Raw genomic sequence first — 17,525 nt, forward strand, 5'->3', positions numbered from 1 at the left:
GTGTTTTCAACTTGAACTGATCCCGTTCTTTCTCTTGGGAAGCCGTTCGCAGAGATTTCTTTCTTTCCCGATTATTACTGTACAACATGTCGTCTCCCGGAAAGCCGCTTAAGCGGTCTCGAGCTGAGGAAGACGAGCACGATGCTCTCGTCGCAGCCGCCGTTGCAGAGAACATCGCCGCAGACGCTGTGTCGGAACCGAAAGCCAAGAAGGCCCGAACAGAAGCCAATCGCTCTCTTTTCGTTCGCTCCCTGCCTGCGACCGCCACCAGCGAATCGCTCACCGATTTCTTCTCCGAACATTTCCCTGTCAAGCATGCGACCGTTGTTCTCGACAAGGCGACCAAAGCTTCCCGAGGCTATGGCTTCGTTACATTGACAGATGCTGAAGATGCTACGGAGGCCAAGAAGAAGCTCAACAACATTCTCTGGGAGGGACGCCGCATCAAGGTCGATGTTGCCGAAGCTAGAACTCGTGACGCAAAGGAGAGTGCCGTTGGCGCGGCCGCATCTAGCGCAAAGCAAAAGCGTGCGGATGATCTTGAGGAAGCGAGGAAAGCCCCGAAGCTAATCATTCGCAACCTTCCTTGGTCTATCAAGTCTTCTGCGCAGCTGGGTGCGCTTTTCCGCGCCTATGGCATTGTCAAGTTCGCCGATCTTCCCCAGAACAAGGGCAAGCTCAAAGGATTTGGTTTCGTTACCCTTCGCGGCAGGAAAAATGCTGAGAAGGCTTTGGAGATGAACGGAAAGACCATTGACGGAAGAACCATTGCCGTTGATTGGGCTGTGGGCAAGGACGAATGGGAAAAGGCCAACGGCGCGAGGGAAGAGGAAAGAGATTCAAAGAAGAAGAACGAGGAGGGGGGGGAGGAGGAGGAGGAGGAAGATGCAGCCGAAGACGAGAATGCCAGCAAGGAGCTCACCGGAGCTGACGCAGATCTGGAAAACTTCATGAAGAACCATATCATGAACCTCGAGGACGAGGATGACGAGAATGAGGACGAAGACGAAGACGACGAGGATGATGAGGAGCTTTCCGACGGAGAGGAAGACAGCGAAGACGAGGAAGAGAAGAAGCACGTCAAGAAAACGCAATCTACCGACAACACATCAACACTCTTCATTCGAAACCTGCCCTTTACCGTTACGGACGACCAATTAAAGGAGCACTTCGCTAAATTCGGTGCCGTCAGATATGCTCGCGTAGTGATGGATCGCGCAACTGACAGACCGGCGGGTACCGGGTTTGTCTGCTTCGTCAGCGAGGAAGACTCAAAAGCCTGCATCAAGGGCGCGCCGCGTACACAAGTCAACACCCTGCCCACAAAGCACTCTGTGTTGCAGGACGAGTCCGCAGACTCCGACGGCCGTTACACCTTGGAGGGCCGTTTGTTGCAGGTTGCTCAGGCAGTCAGCAAAGATGACGCCGAGCGCTTGGCCGCCGACGGCAGTGCCAAGAGACGTGAGAAGGACAAGCGTCGTCTTTTCCTGCTTAACGAGGGACAGCTCGATACTAGATCTGCCCTGTACCACAAGCTCACGCCCAACGAGGTAAAGATGAGAGAGGACAGCGCCAAGCAGCGCAAGAAGCTCGTTCAGAGCAACCCTTCGCTGCACATCAGTCTCACCCGTCTGGCTGTCCGCAACATCCCCCGCAACATCGGCGGCAAGGAGCTCAAGGAGTTGGCTCGCAAGGCCTGCGTCGAGTTCGCCACAGATGTCAAGGAGGGCAGACGTCAGCCCCTGTCCAAGGAGGAGAAGGTCAGAAGCGCAAAGGAGGACAAGGAGGCTGAGCACGACCGCAAGCTCAAACGCAAGGGTATCGTCCGCCAGGCCAAGATCGAGTTTGAGAGCCGCGAGGGCACCAAGGTCCCCGAGGCGAGCGGCGGCAAGTCCCGCGGATACGGTTTCATCGAGTACTCGTCCCACCGCTGGGCGCTCATGGGCCTGCGCTTCCTCAACGGCTACCAGATGGAGAATGAGCACGGCAAGAAGCAGCGCCTGATTGTCGAGTTCGCTATCGAGAACGCCTCGGTTGTCGCTCGTCGCAAGGCCAATGAGAAGAACCTGGACCGCAACAAGCCCAACTCCCAGGCGGCTCCTCAGGCCGCGCAGAACGGGAAAAAGGGCGGCAAGTTCGACAAGACGGCCGGCGGCAAGGAGCTACCCAACATGGCTTCTATCAAGGACCAGAAGAAGGGCAAGAAGGGAAAGAAGGGAAACATGAACAAGGGACCCAGGGCAGAGAAGGAGGAGAACGGAGAAAAGTCTAGTGGTGACAAGACGCCCGCGAGCAAGGTTGACCGTGAAGATGTCAAGCCGCTGCTCATTGCGAGGAAGCGACTGATGAGGAAGAAGAAGGCTTCATCCCGAGGCTAGGGTATTCGATCAAAGGGCAGTTCTTGTGTGGGGAAGATAATTATGGGCGACTTGTTATTTAGATGTTTCATGCATCACAAAGGTTATTCAAAAGTATCGAAATTCAAATTTACACGGTAAATACTCTCTGCTTCATCGTGAACTTACCATCTTTATGCTCATTCAGGTAAAATGACAAGTTGGCGTGATGTTGAAGTAGACTTCGTACGCACAAGTAGTACGCGCGGGTTCCTTATTAACAAATTGTCTATATACCTACACGGCAAAAACAAACCCCAGTTCCTTCCACACGCGCCTTTAAAAATAATGGACAGGTGTGATGTGAGTGTGACACCACCGCACGCAGTATTCCGAATGGCAAACTTTCTCTCTACCAGGAACGCCGATATGCAATGCTTGGCGGGAAAAAAAACAATGATGACGCCTCCCTCCCAAAATCCCATTTGAATTCACAAACATCGGCGGCAATCCAAGTGCACTCTTGCCCTTCCTCAAACCTCTTCTTCCGGATCTGTACCGCCGTCCCTCCTCTTCTTCTTTACCCTGAAAAAGTCGCCCAGCGTATCACTTAGGCTCCGCTGCCTTCCAGTGACTTGTTCACGAGAGGCGCCCTCGCCCGCCGTGCGACTGCGCTCCGCGATGCCACCGTCCTGATCTTCCCCTCTGCTTACTAGATTTTGCCTCTCGGCGTCGACATCTGCGTTCTCGCTATTGTCTTCGGGCATGAAGAGGCTCGCTCTGATGCTGGAACGCAGCCGACGCACCGACGGCCTACGCAGGAGCGGACTCTCTGCGTTCCTGAGAAGAGTGTCCTTGACGACGGCACTCACGGTAGAGGAGAGAGGGGAGGGGGAGAAGAGGGGCCCTGGGTAGTTGTGGCTGTGAGGTCGGGGTGGTAGTGATGTGCGTGGTGTAACGGGTCTGTCTGTTGGGTTTGTAGGATATCTAGGTTGGATCTGGCCGTCGTAGTAAGGCGTTGTCGGCTCTGACGGGGAGAAGCCGAAGCCAGGGAAGGTATGGATAGACTCGTCTGATATGGTCCTGACGCCTGGCGGGGGAAGGATTTCTTCTGTCGCCGAGTTGCTCCAGGGGTTGGCTAATAGCGGTTCTGACTCGGCGCCCGTAATGTTTCCCGCTGAAGCTGCTGTAGGAACGCGAAGGGTTGGAATACCGGAGTCACGCTGTAAACTGAACGGCTTTGACCCGTTGTTTACGTTGTTCCCGTTTGAGGCTCGAGACGACCGGCGTGAGATTGACGAGGGAATGGAGGTGGAAGAAGGTGCGAGCGGTTGTGTCGGACTGTAGCCGTCTTGCTCAGCCAGGCCAATGGTCTCCTCCACGCCATCCACATCAGACATGCCATCATCCATGTCTTCCTCAACTCTACCACTAGTAATGAGGAAGACGCCAAAGAAGGTAAGCAGGCAGCCTCCAACGAATTTCCCAGCTTGCTCAGCTGAGGTTCTCTCAAAGTCGCGGTAGAGCACGGCGCTGCCAATGATGACGCTGAGAGTGAAGAGAACGAACTGGATGGGGATGACTTGGGTCGAGCTGAATCTCTGAAGTGACTTGTTGACGTAGCGCACCTGCATCACTGCCGTGAAGAGTAGGATGAAGATCAGTGCCCATGCGACGGGGGTCTTGAATGCAGCCAGGAGAGTCGTTGATAATATTGAAGACAAGCCCTTGGTCGAAAGAGCCGTGAAGCCGCCTAAAAGAAACAAAGATTAGGATATCATCGTTCGTACGCCCGTCCAACGCGGGAAGTACATACCAAATAATCCCACCAGGCCCAGATCAATCAGGATAGTCCGGTGACCATACCTCGGGCTCGCCCACATTAGGATGACAATCAGCGAGATCGTTACCGCCAAGTATATTTCGAATGCCAAAGTCGTGATCGCGTCCCACACATCGTCGGGGTCGAGCTTTGTCTCCTCCTGCTTGGCACTCAAAACTACAACGACTACTCCCGCCACGGCGATGACGACACCACCAAAGTCGCGCCGCCTGAACTTCTCGTTGAATAGTATCGGCGCAATAATGCAGTTGGAAATCAGGGCGACGACGCCTAGGGGCGACACAATGGAAGCGGGCGCGAAGCCGTACGCCAAAAAGTTGCCCAGCTCGCCCAATGTAATCAGGATCTGACCCGCCCACCAGTACGGCGACTGGAGATATGTCGAAGGGGCCTTCTCCTCGTCGCCGGAGTAGTCGGAGCCAGCGGACTCTTCGGAACGGAATGATCTTCTCAGAGGCTCGGATTCGCCGGCATCGTGGTCCGTAATCTGCCCGTTCTCTGGTAAGTCTCCATCTGTATCTCCTCCTCTTCCACCTCCGCCAACGGATCCATATGGCCCCGTCTGGCCTCCACTCGGCGCATGCTTGAGAGCCTCTTTCGCCCTACGTCGGACCCGGATGCGTTCACGGTGAAGTCGAAGGTGGGCGTATCGCTGGACGTTGAGGGCGAGTGCGATAAGGACGTTGCCGACGATGGCGGTGATGATGCCGATGAGGGAAGACCAGTTCTGCAGGTCCTTTCCATCGTCGCCCGGTCGTGCCGCTGGCTCGGCAGCGATGACCGCATCGGCGACCGTCATGACGACTCGCTGGGTCGTGTATGTCGAGGCGAGGTTGAGTGGCACAATATCGTATCGCGGTCGGTCGGATCACAAGCTAATTTTTCGAAGCAGCTGGGGGTTTTTGGTACTAGTTTGGCGCAGGCTGGAGATAATGACGACGGCGCGAATTGAGTCGCCTGTCATCCAAGCGCGACGGATGGTTGGACACGGCCAAGACGCAATATCATCTGGACGGCGCAAATAATGAGGGGGAATAGGGACCTCAAGCTCTGCGGGAAAGCAAATCGTCGGAGCCGGCCATGAGGATTTGCGTCAAGAATAGGATTTTAAGGCAATTGTCGTAATGTTGGAAGGATAAAAGATAGCTCATGGGAGGTAGGCAGTAAGAAGGTACTTAGGTACTTAGGTACGGGACTGGAATAAGATGGATCAATCAAGATTTTAGTACAGGCGTTTAGCAGCCGCTACTCCGTACTCCCGTTCGATGAGGTGTGAGCCTGTGAGGTACTGCTACTTGGGTGACGCTCCTCCTGCCGCGACTTTCTCCTCTTCTGGGTCCGACACTCAGTTTCGACACATCGGTCGACAATACAGGCCCGACCCGACCCTGACGCGCGGGTCTGGGCATTTTGGGAGCATGAAAGTGAAAGCACGTTCCCACATTCAATCAGAGGGGCAATCAATCCCCCGGTCAAAGAGCCCCCAAAACTACGTTCCTCTCAAAGGAGGTCCCTGAAAGAATCAAAGACAGCGAGCATTGAAAGGTGGGGCCCGTATTGATTCTATTAAAATGTAAAGTGTGGCTCAGGCGACATGTGGGGGCTTCCAGGCTTTCAGCATTTGCTGCTCAATGCTGTCATTTCGTGGGCGGTAGAGAAAATTGCAGGCACCTCAGTCGAAAGAGCTCCGAACAATAGTGATCTTGGCATGTGAGAGCAAAGTGTTCCAAGTATTTTGGTATCTCTAGGTTACCTTAGTCCCGTTCATTCTCTAGCAGCCACACCGAGCAAAGGGTACTAACTCTAGCCACAGCTTCAAGTGGGAGGGAGGTACGGATACCTTTTCTCAGGCACTCGCCGAGTCGCCAGAGACAGCGGCTCGCTTGGAACGTAACCGGCCGGGGCAACCGGGCCAAGCCTCGGGGTCCATCCGCGTATCCGCATTCTTCTGAGCCGACGTATTCGTAGTTGTTATCGGGGCGCCTAGTGCCTCGTTTAACCGATTGAGCAGTGCACCCTGGCCACTTACCAGAGTTCGCCATCACACGTGCCTGCCACTGCTGCCAGCCTGAGCTATGCCTCAGCCATGGACGGGCTGTGGCTTGCGCGTTGGACCCGGGCTTCTCCTCCCGCCGTGTGCCGTCACCATGCTCTCCACCAATCCCAGGTTGTTGGGAAATTGTCGGAACTTCAGAGTCTCCGACCTATCAACTGACTGCATACCTGCTTGCAGACCCCGCCGTTCCCCGATCGCCACTGCCGGGTGACCTGATATTAAGTCGACAACGTCGTCATTTTCATCGACTGTTGTTCCGTCAATTGATTCCGCAAACAACATCCCATCTTCTCCTATGTAGGCCTCGCGCCTTTGACTGGCAACCGAAGGCAAACTCGCCAACTGTTTACGACCAACAGTAGAATCCATTCAACAACGCGTCTCATCAACTGAGACGCAGACGCGCGAAAGTCATTGACTTATAGCCTCGAAACACACCCGACAATCCATCTCATCTTAACCATGTCGAACGGCAACTCTTCAGACAACGTCTTCGTCCGCTTTAAACAGAAAGTCGACGACCACGTTGCATCGGCCTTCCAGCGGTTCCTGGGCATTCCTTCGGCCGTATCACGTCTCAACAGCTCATGGCCGGAACCGCCTCTGCCATCCCGTGAAAAAGAGCTTGAGGACACAAGGCCGCTCACCGACAACAACACGAACTTACAGCCCCGTGTGTCATCCACGCAGCACCCGCACCCCACCGTCTTTGACCTCTTCGGCCCCATGTCGTCCATCTCAGCCCTCTTCAAGGCCGAAGAGGTCACTGAGTCTCTGTACCAGCTCATGTGCTTCTCGTTCATCATCGACTCGCCCTATTCACCATTACGACTCCATGACATGCCGCAGCCTGTGCCTCGGGACCTTCCCAACGGGGAGGACCCGACCTTGTTCGGATTCGAGGATGCGTTTGAGGATCTGCTTATGGTGAGCAGCGGTCAGGATCTGCCGGATATTTACGGACGTGTCCGCTTCAAAAAGGAGGTTCGCGACTCATTCCCTCATGGTCTGCCCCCGATGCTTTGGCTTCACCAGCTCACTCGCCAAGGTCTGTGGGATGGATGGGAACCAAGGCCAGAGGTGTTGGACAGGGCCGTGAGTGAGCGTTGGCAACGGTGGTTGCAAGAGCAGAACGACCCATTCAAAGACCAAAGGACACAATCTTCCCGAAATGACTCGGCCCCGGAGGAGAGGCGGAGGTCTGTCACGGAAGAGAATCCGGCACAGGAGTCCTCAGTTCGCCCCCCACAGGACCACGGAGAGACGGAGGAGGATTCATATTTTTCAGTCATGGGGTCAGCTCGTCTGAACACCTCGCGAGAGACGTCCACATCAACGGCGCCGACCCCCAGAAACTACTCCTCGACGAAGGATCTCTCACCACAAGGTCTACCCCAAGGATGGCGCGTCGTCGAGAAGGTGCAAGAACGGGAGGACGGCAAGGGAAACGTACACATCACCAAGACTATCACGACTTACAACGAGAGTGGCGAGGAGGTTGGTAAGCAGACGGAGAGACAGTCCAACTACACTTGGTCGGCGAGCTTCTCGACCGGCGGCTACAAAAACAGGGGCCGTGACCAGCGAGAGGACGATGATATTGAGGACAAGGGCAGCTGGTTCTGGAAATGAAGCTGGATATTTTGGGTCGTCTCTGTTCTCACATCATGGCTTGGGGAGTTTCATTGGGTTGTAACTGGGCTGGGAAACGAATGGAATTTGTAAGAAAACTCCGAACCAAGGATTTTATTTGTGTACAGTTCGGGCGAAAATTCAACTTTCTGGAAAGTCAAATCCAACGAGAACACATTGTGCGATAAACAAATCTCTTCTGATGTAACAAGACTTGCTACTCTGAATTGTATTACTTGGCAGCTGGAGATGTGTAACCTTTCGAGGTTCATGGTCGAGGGCTTCAAGTCTTCTTTGACAATACATGACATCTCAGCTTTGCTAGTTGCAGGATCAATATAATTAGGATCTAACATCCAAGTGAAATTACACTAAAGAACAGCCACAGTACAATGACAGGGCATACGTCTCATGGCCCAAACTTCGTTGGCAACCTCGGTGGACAGGGTAACTTGACATTCGAATTGGGTCTGTGATGTGTACTCAAGACGCTTATCAGGATCGCTACAACTACACCAAGTATCGACACCTGCAGACTCACACACAAACTATAACGGGACCAGAGTCACCACCTGGAATAAGCATTCTCAGCTAACCCATTCCATCACGATTGTTGCCCTTTTACAGGCGAGGTGAATACACTTCTAGCATCCTGTCTTTGCGAAAGTACATAACCACAACTTGGTCCGGTATTGCTTATCATAGTCGACGCTGTTCGTCTCCAAGTGCTGCGCTTCACACAACTAATGCCGTACATCTGGACATCACCTAGCTTATTCTATTCAACCATATAGAAGGGTCACGGGACACTCATCAGTCACATTTCACCGGCTGTGGGCGTGGATGGGCCGTTCCAGCTCTATGAAAGCGACGCCGGCCCTCGACTGCTCCCGACAATGGCAACGTTATGAAAGCTTCAACATCTGTGGCCGCGTTGTGTAAACTACGCTCAGAGGTAGACAAAGTACCAGTGTTTTTTGACCTGCGCTTCCTTCAGAGGGTCATCATGAGAAGGTTCCCCATTCCAGGTTGACTATTGGTGCTTATCACAGCTCACCCTTATAAAGCATTTCTTAACACAATCTCTTTGGATGTATATACATAACCATCTAAGTACCTTGGTTATTGAGGGATAAAATTCTTTGAAATTTACAAGTACAAGAAAATAGTTTTGATAAAACAGTATAGTGCCTACCTACCACTTAACTTATTATGCTTCTTTAAGCTTGCCATGAGAGAAGGATGACTGTACTGCTGACTGCTTCCCATCGTGTGCACAAGCATCAGAAGCTTCATATTCTGAATTAGTCTGTTTCTTGACAGTGCTTTGAACTCGGTCTAACATCGAGGAGGGCAAAACCTTCCCCAATGGATCAGTAGGTCCTCGCCCCTTTCCGGATACTCAGTGTTCATGCAGCTCGAGCGCTTTCTTCGAATCATCACGTCAGTACCCTGGTCAACCTTTACGCATGACTTAGTCTGGATGACGGAAAGAGTAACTAATTTTTCTAAAGATCGGTGTTTTATCTTGCCATTCCTTATTGAGGGCGGACACCCAATCTTCGACACCATTCGTCCCCAGCCAGTCGTCCACATCTCGCCTCTCCTGACCCAAACAGCCGGCCCAAATACCAAAAGTCTCATTAGCTCTCATGAAGGATTTTCTTTTTGTCACAGGGCACCGTCCTTGGCGTGATGGACCCAACGGAAATTCAAATCCTTCTAAAGCCAGACAGCCGATTAAGTTTTCGAAGAAAAATCTCGCGGAGAGATTCTCTCCACCCCTTTTCCGTCGTCTTCATGTTCGATATGTAAAGGGGGGGCGGGGGGCGTTTATACTTCACGAAGGTTCTTATGCAGCTAATTCCCGTCTCTCCATTCTATCACGCCACACATTGGACCGAAACTTATCATAGGCGATTCGCAATGAGCAAGTTTCCTACATGGCTAGCAACGCTATCTAACAAACCACCGAACGCCTCACAAGCCTCTAGAACCCGAATCAACGGCACAAGTGGCACACCGAGCCTTCCCTCTAGACTCTAGCCACCTTAGCTCTCCGTCGCTCCCTCGTTCCCGCGAAGCCAGCCGGTCCTCCCCGTGATGATCCGATGTTTACGGTTTGCCTAGTCACCCAAAGTAAGGTAGGAAAAGATAATAAAGCCCTTCCCAACACACACACGCACACCAAAGGGAGGCAAAATGTACCTTGCACTATACAATGCAAGCTTGGGAAGCCGTTGCCAATAATCAGGTGTTCCGGTTCACCAAGTTCGGTTTCGCAGTTGAGGGTGTCGTGCGCAAGAATATTTCGTCATTTCCACACTAAAGTAGTTTCCAGCAAAGGAGACCAAGACTAAGGTACTGTAGGTAAGTAATGAACACCATCGCCAACCCAACCAACAGAAACCCTCGGAGAATCGGAAGGGAAACAAAACTAAGGCGGACGGACGGGGGAGAAGGAGCCGGCGTCAAACTGTCAACCGGTTGATTCTAATCTCTTCTCTCCCTCCTCCAGAGGAGTCCAAGACTCCCAGACCACATACCCTACTAGTAAGCCAACGCTCGGCATTAGCGTGTTTTCCTGTTTCTCCACGAGCGGCCCCCAAAGCACCGCAGACGTAAGTTGAAGCGGTCTTAACCAAAGTCAGATAGTTCAAGAAATGTCCCTCAGGGGGTGGACTGCGGCACACGATCAATCAATGCCCTCTCGCTCTCCAAAGAAGATCCACGAAGGAAGCTCATGCATCTATCTCGGCTTCTTCGCGGCGCAAGAAAACCTCGGTGGGATGCTGCGTACGCAGCATGTGAAGCCACGGCCTAGTTTTCAAGTCCTGCTAGATGTAGCTAAATTTCTCTGGTCATGAAACAGCCCAAATATCGAGCAGGATCGTCACAAAGTCCCCATCACTCGGCACCACTTTGCCCCCTTCATCGAGACGCCATTGGCGTTGCCTCAGAGTAAGACATTCCCATGGAGCTATCTCGGGGACAGCTCCGATGGAATCCCTGAAGAAGAAGAACGCGGGTTGCGATATCCGTACGGAGTACCTACCACCGAACCAGTACCACGACTCAAAAGCACACGGAACAGGCGAACAGACACAGCCTACTTGACAGCTATCCGTGGACCCGCGGTCTACTTTGACTTTGGTCCAGCAGCTTTTTAGGCTGTTAGTTGCAGGGTGGCGCGGCGGGCTTGCGTTAGTCACGAGGCTACGGGTACCTTAGCAAAGCCCAACAGTCGTCGTTGAGACGTGAGGGGGGGCCACAGACCGGAAGTCACATTATGCGGGAAATTCCCTCTCAAGTCGTCTCATAAGAGCTGTTCTAGCTCAGGCGGTTCTTCAGTCACGTCTCTCTCTCGTATCGCCAGACGCTCCCCAAGAAGAAGTGGCGGCGGGCAACAGAGAGCTTCAAGCTCCAGCAACTGCTAGTCTGCCTCGTGAGTTGTTGGCCGAACTGGCAAGGGCCCGTTCAGCGGCGAGCAGCAGGGACACCGTCCTGATGCCGACGACGAACCCCATCGACAAGATTGCGGGCCAATTTCCATCGCGATAAAAAGAGAACACGAAGATGCAATCCTGGACATGTCTGTCGATGGTGGCTTGCCCACTTAGAAAGGGCCCCTCACCCCCCGGCTTCTCCCGCATCCCAAGCCAATATCCTCCGAATTTGGGGCGGACGATCCATCGAATTTGGCCGAAACAGGTCGATCCTTCGCATGGGGGACGTGAAGGGGAGTAGAAGCCTGAAGGGAAGACTGTTCCGCCCACGCCGCGCTCCAATAGTTTTCCTCGACCCCGGCGATGAAGGCCGGCAGTTGCGCGAGCAAATACGGCACCAACATGCAAACACAACATTCTCTGTTCGGGTTCCCCATCAACGACACGACCGGCGTCGTCTTCATTGTCTGTGCGGGGGGCTCGAATCGTTCAGCCAGTCTGTCCGTCAGTCTGCCTGCGAGCGGGTTTTGGGCATCAAGCCGTCCCGAGACATACAATTCGCCAAACACCAACGGGCCGGATGCGCACGGCCAGAGTTCGGGCTGTCAAGGGTGACAGGGGGATCTCGTTGGTTGTATCCGACAAAGGCAGACCCCAAGCAAGTGTGATATCGAATGAGATCAGATATCAAGATGACCCTGCAGGCCATTGTCGACGTCGTCACCGCGTTTGTGTATATGCAGTACGTATATTCAAACGCTCTCGCATCAGATCTGCTCTGGGAACATCCATAGGCCAGCACAGGGAATAACGTTGGTGGCGTCAGGTCCAGATCGGGCGGTTTATCACCGCTCGGGATATCAGACACAATAGGGAAGTATCATGAGAGCAGAAAGTGAGACCAGAGAGATAAGAATAGCCGCCGCTGGTTCGACCAGCGTCAGACGTTCAACCTCATGGTCTAGCCTTGGCTGACGACTGACGTGGTGTTGCCCAAGTATTCGTAGAGGACTGCTACTCTAGGGCAAGGATCGACAGACCCGAGTCTGAGCGCCGGCGGAGAAAACTTTTCTCTCCATCCCACAACTACCTCCTTCATCTTTTCTGCTGATCACTACCGTCCGAGCGTTAGCGGACAAAGTTTGACAGGACTGCCTCTGGGAACGTTACGCGCTGGTTTGTAGGAGATTGACAAAGAACCTCTGGGTTGTGCCTAGCTCGTCGATGGACCATCCGAAGGTGGGCGTCCGAAAGCCATATGCCGCTCCCGGGATCGACGGCTTTGGGGGCCGGAGGATGCCCGGGTCGTTTGGAGCATCGATGAGCCGGATCCTCTCTGACGGACGCGGCGATAACCTTGGTTTGCTGTCGCATCGCTTACACGCTGCGTCGGCGATGTCCCCATCATCTGCACTCGATAACTCGGTATATATGCCGTCTGTATAAGAAGAGGCTGGTATGCGTCGACGTGATGAAACTCCAACGTGACAGATGAACAGTGTCGGAAACTGCGAGAGACGGACGAGAAAGCGATAGGAAAAGCGCTATAATAGAAAAACTGCTATTGCAGATATGGACTGCTAGAAGCACGGGCAGAACTCTGGGTCCAAGCAACGCGGAGTTTGACAGGGAACATCATTCGATCCGCGATACCACTTCAACGGTCGCCTGTTTCTGGAGAGGGATTGCTTGCCGACAAGGCCTCACGGCGCTCAACTAGGCAGAGCAGATGAAACGACGGTTCATTTCTGGAAAGCTGGGCCGCTTGCCATCCAGTGGCAGCATGGCCCGAGTCTGGCTTTCCATTGTGTTCAAGACTCAAAAGCGACAGACTGGATGCAGCCGGACACATCAACACCGGGACTGCAGACGGCACATGAGGAGCCGGCGCCGGTCTGGATAAGCTATCGGGATCTCCCCTGCTCGGGGCGCGGTCGTAATGCGGTTGAAACTCTCGATCGATGACACGATTGCCTTGAAGAATCCTCGCTGTAGTGTTAGTGTAGCGCCTCCAGTCTTTGCAATAAGATCGACCGTATTTCTAACACAGCGGTCAGAGGAAAATTAGTCACGTTTGGGTAATCCGCGGACGGCACTGATGAGCCATGGGTGTTGAGAAGTGAGCTGGTGATTGTGGCGTGATGTTGGAAGCATGTTGGGACTTGGGAAGATTGGGGTTACGAGACGACCAGTCGAGAGTCCAAGCTTCTCTGCCAGAATTGACAGCTACCTAATCAAGAGCAGTGAACGCGAACCCGTCTCACCAGCATCTCCCCAGATGGAAGTAGAAGAGAAGTGTGACACTCGGTTCACCTGTTGGTGGTTTGTGCCTGAAGCTGAAAAGGCCCAAGTTTGGTGTAATGATATGTATCCGTACAGAGTATTGTACGATGATTGCTGCCTCGACCTAGAGACTTCGTCCACACTGTGGGATGGGTGTCCTCTGGCCCAACAGAATTGCTGAGGATTGGGTTATTGTATCTCACGGCGATTCCCAGTGGTGATACAGGTATGGAGTAGGTAGAGACTGGCATTTTGGCAATATGCTCATGCATGCACGGCGTAGCGTAGGCCGCGAAAACAGGCCATCTGGCCTTCTCTTGGGCTTCCATGTAAGCTTCGCGGGACCTTGCAGACTCGCAAGGCCGATCAGCACTTCTTTGAGGGCATCGGCAGCACGCAGCTAGCAGTTGGACCGTCACACCGACTGACGAATCTGTCGTTAGCTTATGCTGCTGCAACGATGTGCTCGATGCCTAGCTGTGGCACAGTGCAGGGTCATGTATCCCAGCGAGTCCTCCAAGGTACGCGGGGGTTAGGACTGAAGCGGCGGCCATTGATCGGCGGTCCTCAGCAGAGTCTCAGTCGAGATACACCATATACCGTGCGATTGCAGCATTCGCAAACTGAAGAAAGGGAAGAGACTAGCTGGCCCTCGTCGTGAGCCGCAGCTTCTGTGATCCTCCAATTCAGCCGTTCACTACTCGTGGATACAGACATCAGGGAAGATAATAATTGCGTGAAGCTGCGGCTATTTGCAACCAACGCGACGCTGCCTTGGGGCTGATCGACGGAATACCAACACCAATCCTGAGTATAGAAGAAAGAAGGAAATGATGTCGTTCCTCTCCCGGAATATAGGCGCGTCGTCGAGAAACCGACAATCGAGCCCTTGGAGATCGGTCCCTTGAACGACGACTTTGAAGACCATGCTGCAGGCATGTGTTCCCCGGGATTCCCATCCTTCTCCGCATTCAAGGCCATAGTTAGGGCAGCCTATTCCAGATTTTGTTCTACGTGCAGCGACGGCACAAGCAATATTGATATGTGTCTGCCTTTTGGCTGACCTTTTCTTCGTTGCGTCCGAGGTCTGGAACTAGAGCCTCGGCCGGATGACTGAGGTCGGTTGTTTCCCCTTCTCGTACCTTAGTTGGCAATTGCCACCTCAGTGTTCCTTCAAGATACGGTTAATTGTGTTCTTCATTTCTATGCCTTCTATGCCTTGTCCCGCGTCCTTCGGACCGATCATGCAGTCTGACAGGAGTGGTTGATCGTTGTGGAACCTGTGCGGACATGCGTTGCGTTGAGCGGCGCGTCTGCGGATAGACTTGCTGACGGTAGCTCGCGAATGACGGCGTCGGAATTGGCCGTCCTAGCCGACCTGCCCGGCCACGAATCTTGAGAGGAGAAATGCACGAATGCGGCAAAGTCCAACAACGTCCCAGGGTTCGCGTTCTGGAAATGACGGCGTTGCAACCGCCAAGGTTCAACCCGCGATACAGCTAGCTACAGCCTACAGATGAGTTGACAATAGCTGAGTCGTAAGCATGACTTTTCGTCCCTCATATCCTCGGCCGAGGCTGCAAGTCAGCTAGCTAGCTATCCGTAAGCTGCATTGTAAACCTAGTTGCTGTCATGTGTGGTTTGATGAAGAACAGCCCCCGGTGTTCTGGCATCCAACTGGCCCGAGACGCGACCCTCCAACACGATGTATCCAATTTCCCGGCCGCAGGGTAATAGCTCTTGGATGTCCTGCAAAGCAACATGCGGAAGGATCAGCATAGAGAGAGAAATGGTTGGTGATGGCGTGGGACCAACAACAATGGCCAAGATGAGCGAATAGCATCGAGGTGGCGGCAGGTTGGTCAAGACGCCAACGAGAGATGCTCATATCGGTTAGAGGGGAACGAACAGACAAACCAGAGGTCCACTGCCATGAAGAGCTACCCGTGCGAACAATGGCTGATCTCGCTGTAGTTCAGGTATTTGCTGATGAGGCTAGTGGTGCCCATCATTCTTTATCGAATTGAGTCAGTAGGATGGGTAAGGTACATTGAATACTCAGAGTTGTCTATTGAGCATGCTCGAGGCGCGACAAGGCGAGAGTTGACTGGTCCATTTCCCAGTCTTGCCAATTGCAATAAGCCTGTATTCGCTTGACTTTCGCTAAAGTAACCTTTTGGTCCGCCTTGTGGCCTTAACAAGACGTCACAAACCTTATTGTTTCCATTTCTATATTAGACCCCAGGCGGGACGATGAACTATGGTGACATAGGTTGCCACAAGAAACACAAACAATGTAGCGAAGTGTTGCGTCAAGTAGAGAGTGGGCAGAAGAAACACCACCAGCACGAGGAACAATTGAGAGATTCCCAACCATATCCGTACTGTACACGAGTGCCTTGATAGTGGTATTCTGCTGCCACTGGCTGGTTAGCGCGACCTACCGTGCGTTCGGTTGAGCAAGGTTGCCAAAAAAGACAAGACAGGCACACAGGCTGGTGCTGGAGGGGCGGGAGAGAGCGCCGTCTAGTGTACTGCAGAACATCCTTGACGTCCAACCGTTGCAACGTTGACATGGACCGGCTTCATAGTCCCCGTTTCTTGCGAAGCGGCCTTGCCCACAGTGCATTGAATTCCATAGTACCCGCCCACCCTTCTTCCGCCTGTCGCTCCAATCGAAGGGTCTGACGTTCGAGCCAATGGTGGCCTGAAGTAGTATTTGGTGATATAGATGCCGGACTTGGCTCGAGGAAAAGGATCGCTTGTGAGAAGAGAACCAGGGAGCTGTCTGACAGGCACAGACACATGCGCAAGCACAGGGTTGGCGGGCTCCAACGTCGGGGAGCTTTCCATAGGAACCTTGGCCCGCCAGAAGGATGAGGATGAGGAGCATGCCGTTGCATTTGTTCTGGGGTAAACGGACCTGTTTCCCTTCTGATTCGGGTAAATCGTCCCGCCGTAGGTCCAATGTTCTACGTGGAATAGTACGCAGCTATAGCCTTGACAACCAAAGTTAAGTTGACAATGAGAGTGCTGTGAAGTCAAACAAGTTGTGTGTGTGTGTCGAGAAGCTTAAGATGTCGAATTGCGCTCAGCAACCAAGGCTCGCTCTCGGTATCTCGCCTGCTTAACAATTGTCCGCCCGCCCGCCCGCCCGTCGACCATTGGGGCTTTGAAGACAAGGCTCGGGAAGTTCTCTGACTCTGCAGTTCTGATTAGTGAATATTACGCCGTAGTCCTGTGCCATCCCAGCTCTCAGGTTCCAACCTTGGGCCGAAGAAAAAGCAATGGTCTAGGCCTAGAACTCCGTGACCCAGAGATATCGCCGATTACCCCACCTCAGTTACGGCAACGCAAGCCAACCGCCGCCTGTGCCGCCTTGGGCTCGAGTCGAGTGTCAATACCGATGTAATTTGGACTCTGGAGGCATGACTTGGTGATCAAGGCTTGCTCATGGACTTGATGGAAAATGCCACATTGATTGAGCGGACAACTCGCGAGTAAATGACCGGCCAGGTACTTTGATAATCTGCATGCAGCATGTACGAATAGAGAGGGCGAGAAAAAGCCCTAAAAGACTGACCGGCCTTGGGTTCGTCGTGCCACGAGTTGCAGACTTGCAGTTGCAGTTGCAGTCGCCAACCCAAGTTCCTTCCAGGTTCCATGTGTCTGTGGATTCTGGCTACCTCCACTTACTGAAGGTGGATTGAGCAGGCACGCAGGACCCCTGGATTCTGACTGGGTCGAGTGGATCGAGTCGTGGGGTTCAGGGCAGCACGCAGTTGCGACTTGTAGTTCGTCTCCATTCCCACATTTTGCCTGCGTGTGTTCTTCTTCCTGTTCCTGCCTTCCTTGTTTTGAGACGGTGAAAGTTCAACAATCACACTGTTGAGAGAACTACGTACTCCCTGAACAGTAAAGTAAGGGTT

General features: G+C 53.2%; 5 protein-coding genes across 5 annotated transcripts; 2 read left to right on the forward strand and 3 right to left on the reverse strand.

Annotated features, from left to right (window-relative positions):
* Positions 1-86: 86 nt before the first annotated feature.
* CLUP02_03581 (RNA recognition domain-containing protein) lies at positions 87-2,378 on the forward strand (the record flags this gene model as incomplete). Its single annotated transcript, XM_049282601.1, has 1 exon — positions 87-2,378. The coding sequence occupies one exon, from the start codon at positions 87-89 to the stop codon at positions 2,376-2,378; it is 2,292 nt and encodes a 763-aa protein (XP_049139744.1).
* A 491-nt stretch (positions 2,379-2,869) lies between these two features.
* CLUP02_03582 (uncharacterized protein) lies at positions 2,870-5,143 on the reverse strand (the record flags this gene model as incomplete). Its single annotated transcript, XM_049282602.1, has 3 exons — positions 2,870-4,089; positions 4,153-4,983; positions 5,089-5,143. 3 exons carry the CDS (start codon positions 5,141-5,143, stop codon positions 2,870-2,872), a joined length of 2,106 nt encoding a protein of 701 aa, XP_049139745.1.
* Positions 5,144-6,697: 1,554 nt separating this feature from the next.
* CLUP02_03583 (uncharacterized protein) lies at positions 6,698-7,867 on the forward strand (the record flags this gene model as incomplete). The annotated part of the gene is made up of 1 exon (XM_049282603.1): positions 6,698-7,867. One exon carries the CDS (start codon positions 6,698-6,700, stop codon positions 7,865-7,867), a length of 1,170 nt encoding a protein of 389 aa, XP_049139746.1.
* A 3,416-nt stretch (positions 7,868-11,283) lies between these two features.
* On the reverse strand, positions 11,284-12,022 carry CLUP02_03584 (uncharacterized protein; the record flags this gene model as incomplete). Its single annotated transcript, XM_049282604.1, has 2 exons — positions 11,284-11,792; positions 11,869-12,022. The coding sequence occupies 2 exons, from the start codon at positions 12,020-12,022 to the stop codon at positions 11,284-11,286; spliced, it is 663 nt and encodes a 220-aa protein (XP_049139747.1).
* A 245-nt stretch (positions 12,023-12,267) lies between these two features.
* CLUP02_03585 (uncharacterized protein) lies at positions 12,268-17,402 on the reverse strand (the record flags this gene model as incomplete). The annotated part of the gene is made up of 22 exons (XM_049282605.1): positions 12,268-12,291; positions 12,354-12,417; positions 12,484-12,766; positions 12,976-13,302; positions 13,386-13,523; positions 13,578-13,738; positions 13,800-13,996; positions 14,056-14,073; positions 14,136-14,162; positions 14,221-14,589; positions 14,661-14,728; positions 14,779-14,876; positions 14,930-15,048; positions 15,250-15,479; positions 15,551-15,609; positions 15,690-15,789; positions 15,877-16,036; positions 16,132-16,629; positions 16,696-16,799; positions 16,950-17,125; positions 17,180-17,212; positions 17,293-17,402. 22 exons carry the CDS (start codon positions 17,400-17,402, stop codon positions 12,268-12,270), a joined length of 3,363 nt encoding a protein of 1,120 aa, XP_049139748.1.
* Positions 17,403-17,525: the final 123 nt, after the last annotated feature.

Source organism: Colletotrichum lupini, chromosome 2 (assembly GCF_023278565.1).
Source record: "Colletotrichum lupini chromosome 2, complete sequence".
Classification (NCBI taxonomy): Eukaryota; Fungi; Ascomycota; class Sordariomycetes; order Glomerellales; family Glomerellaceae; genus Colletotrichum; species Colletotrichum lupini.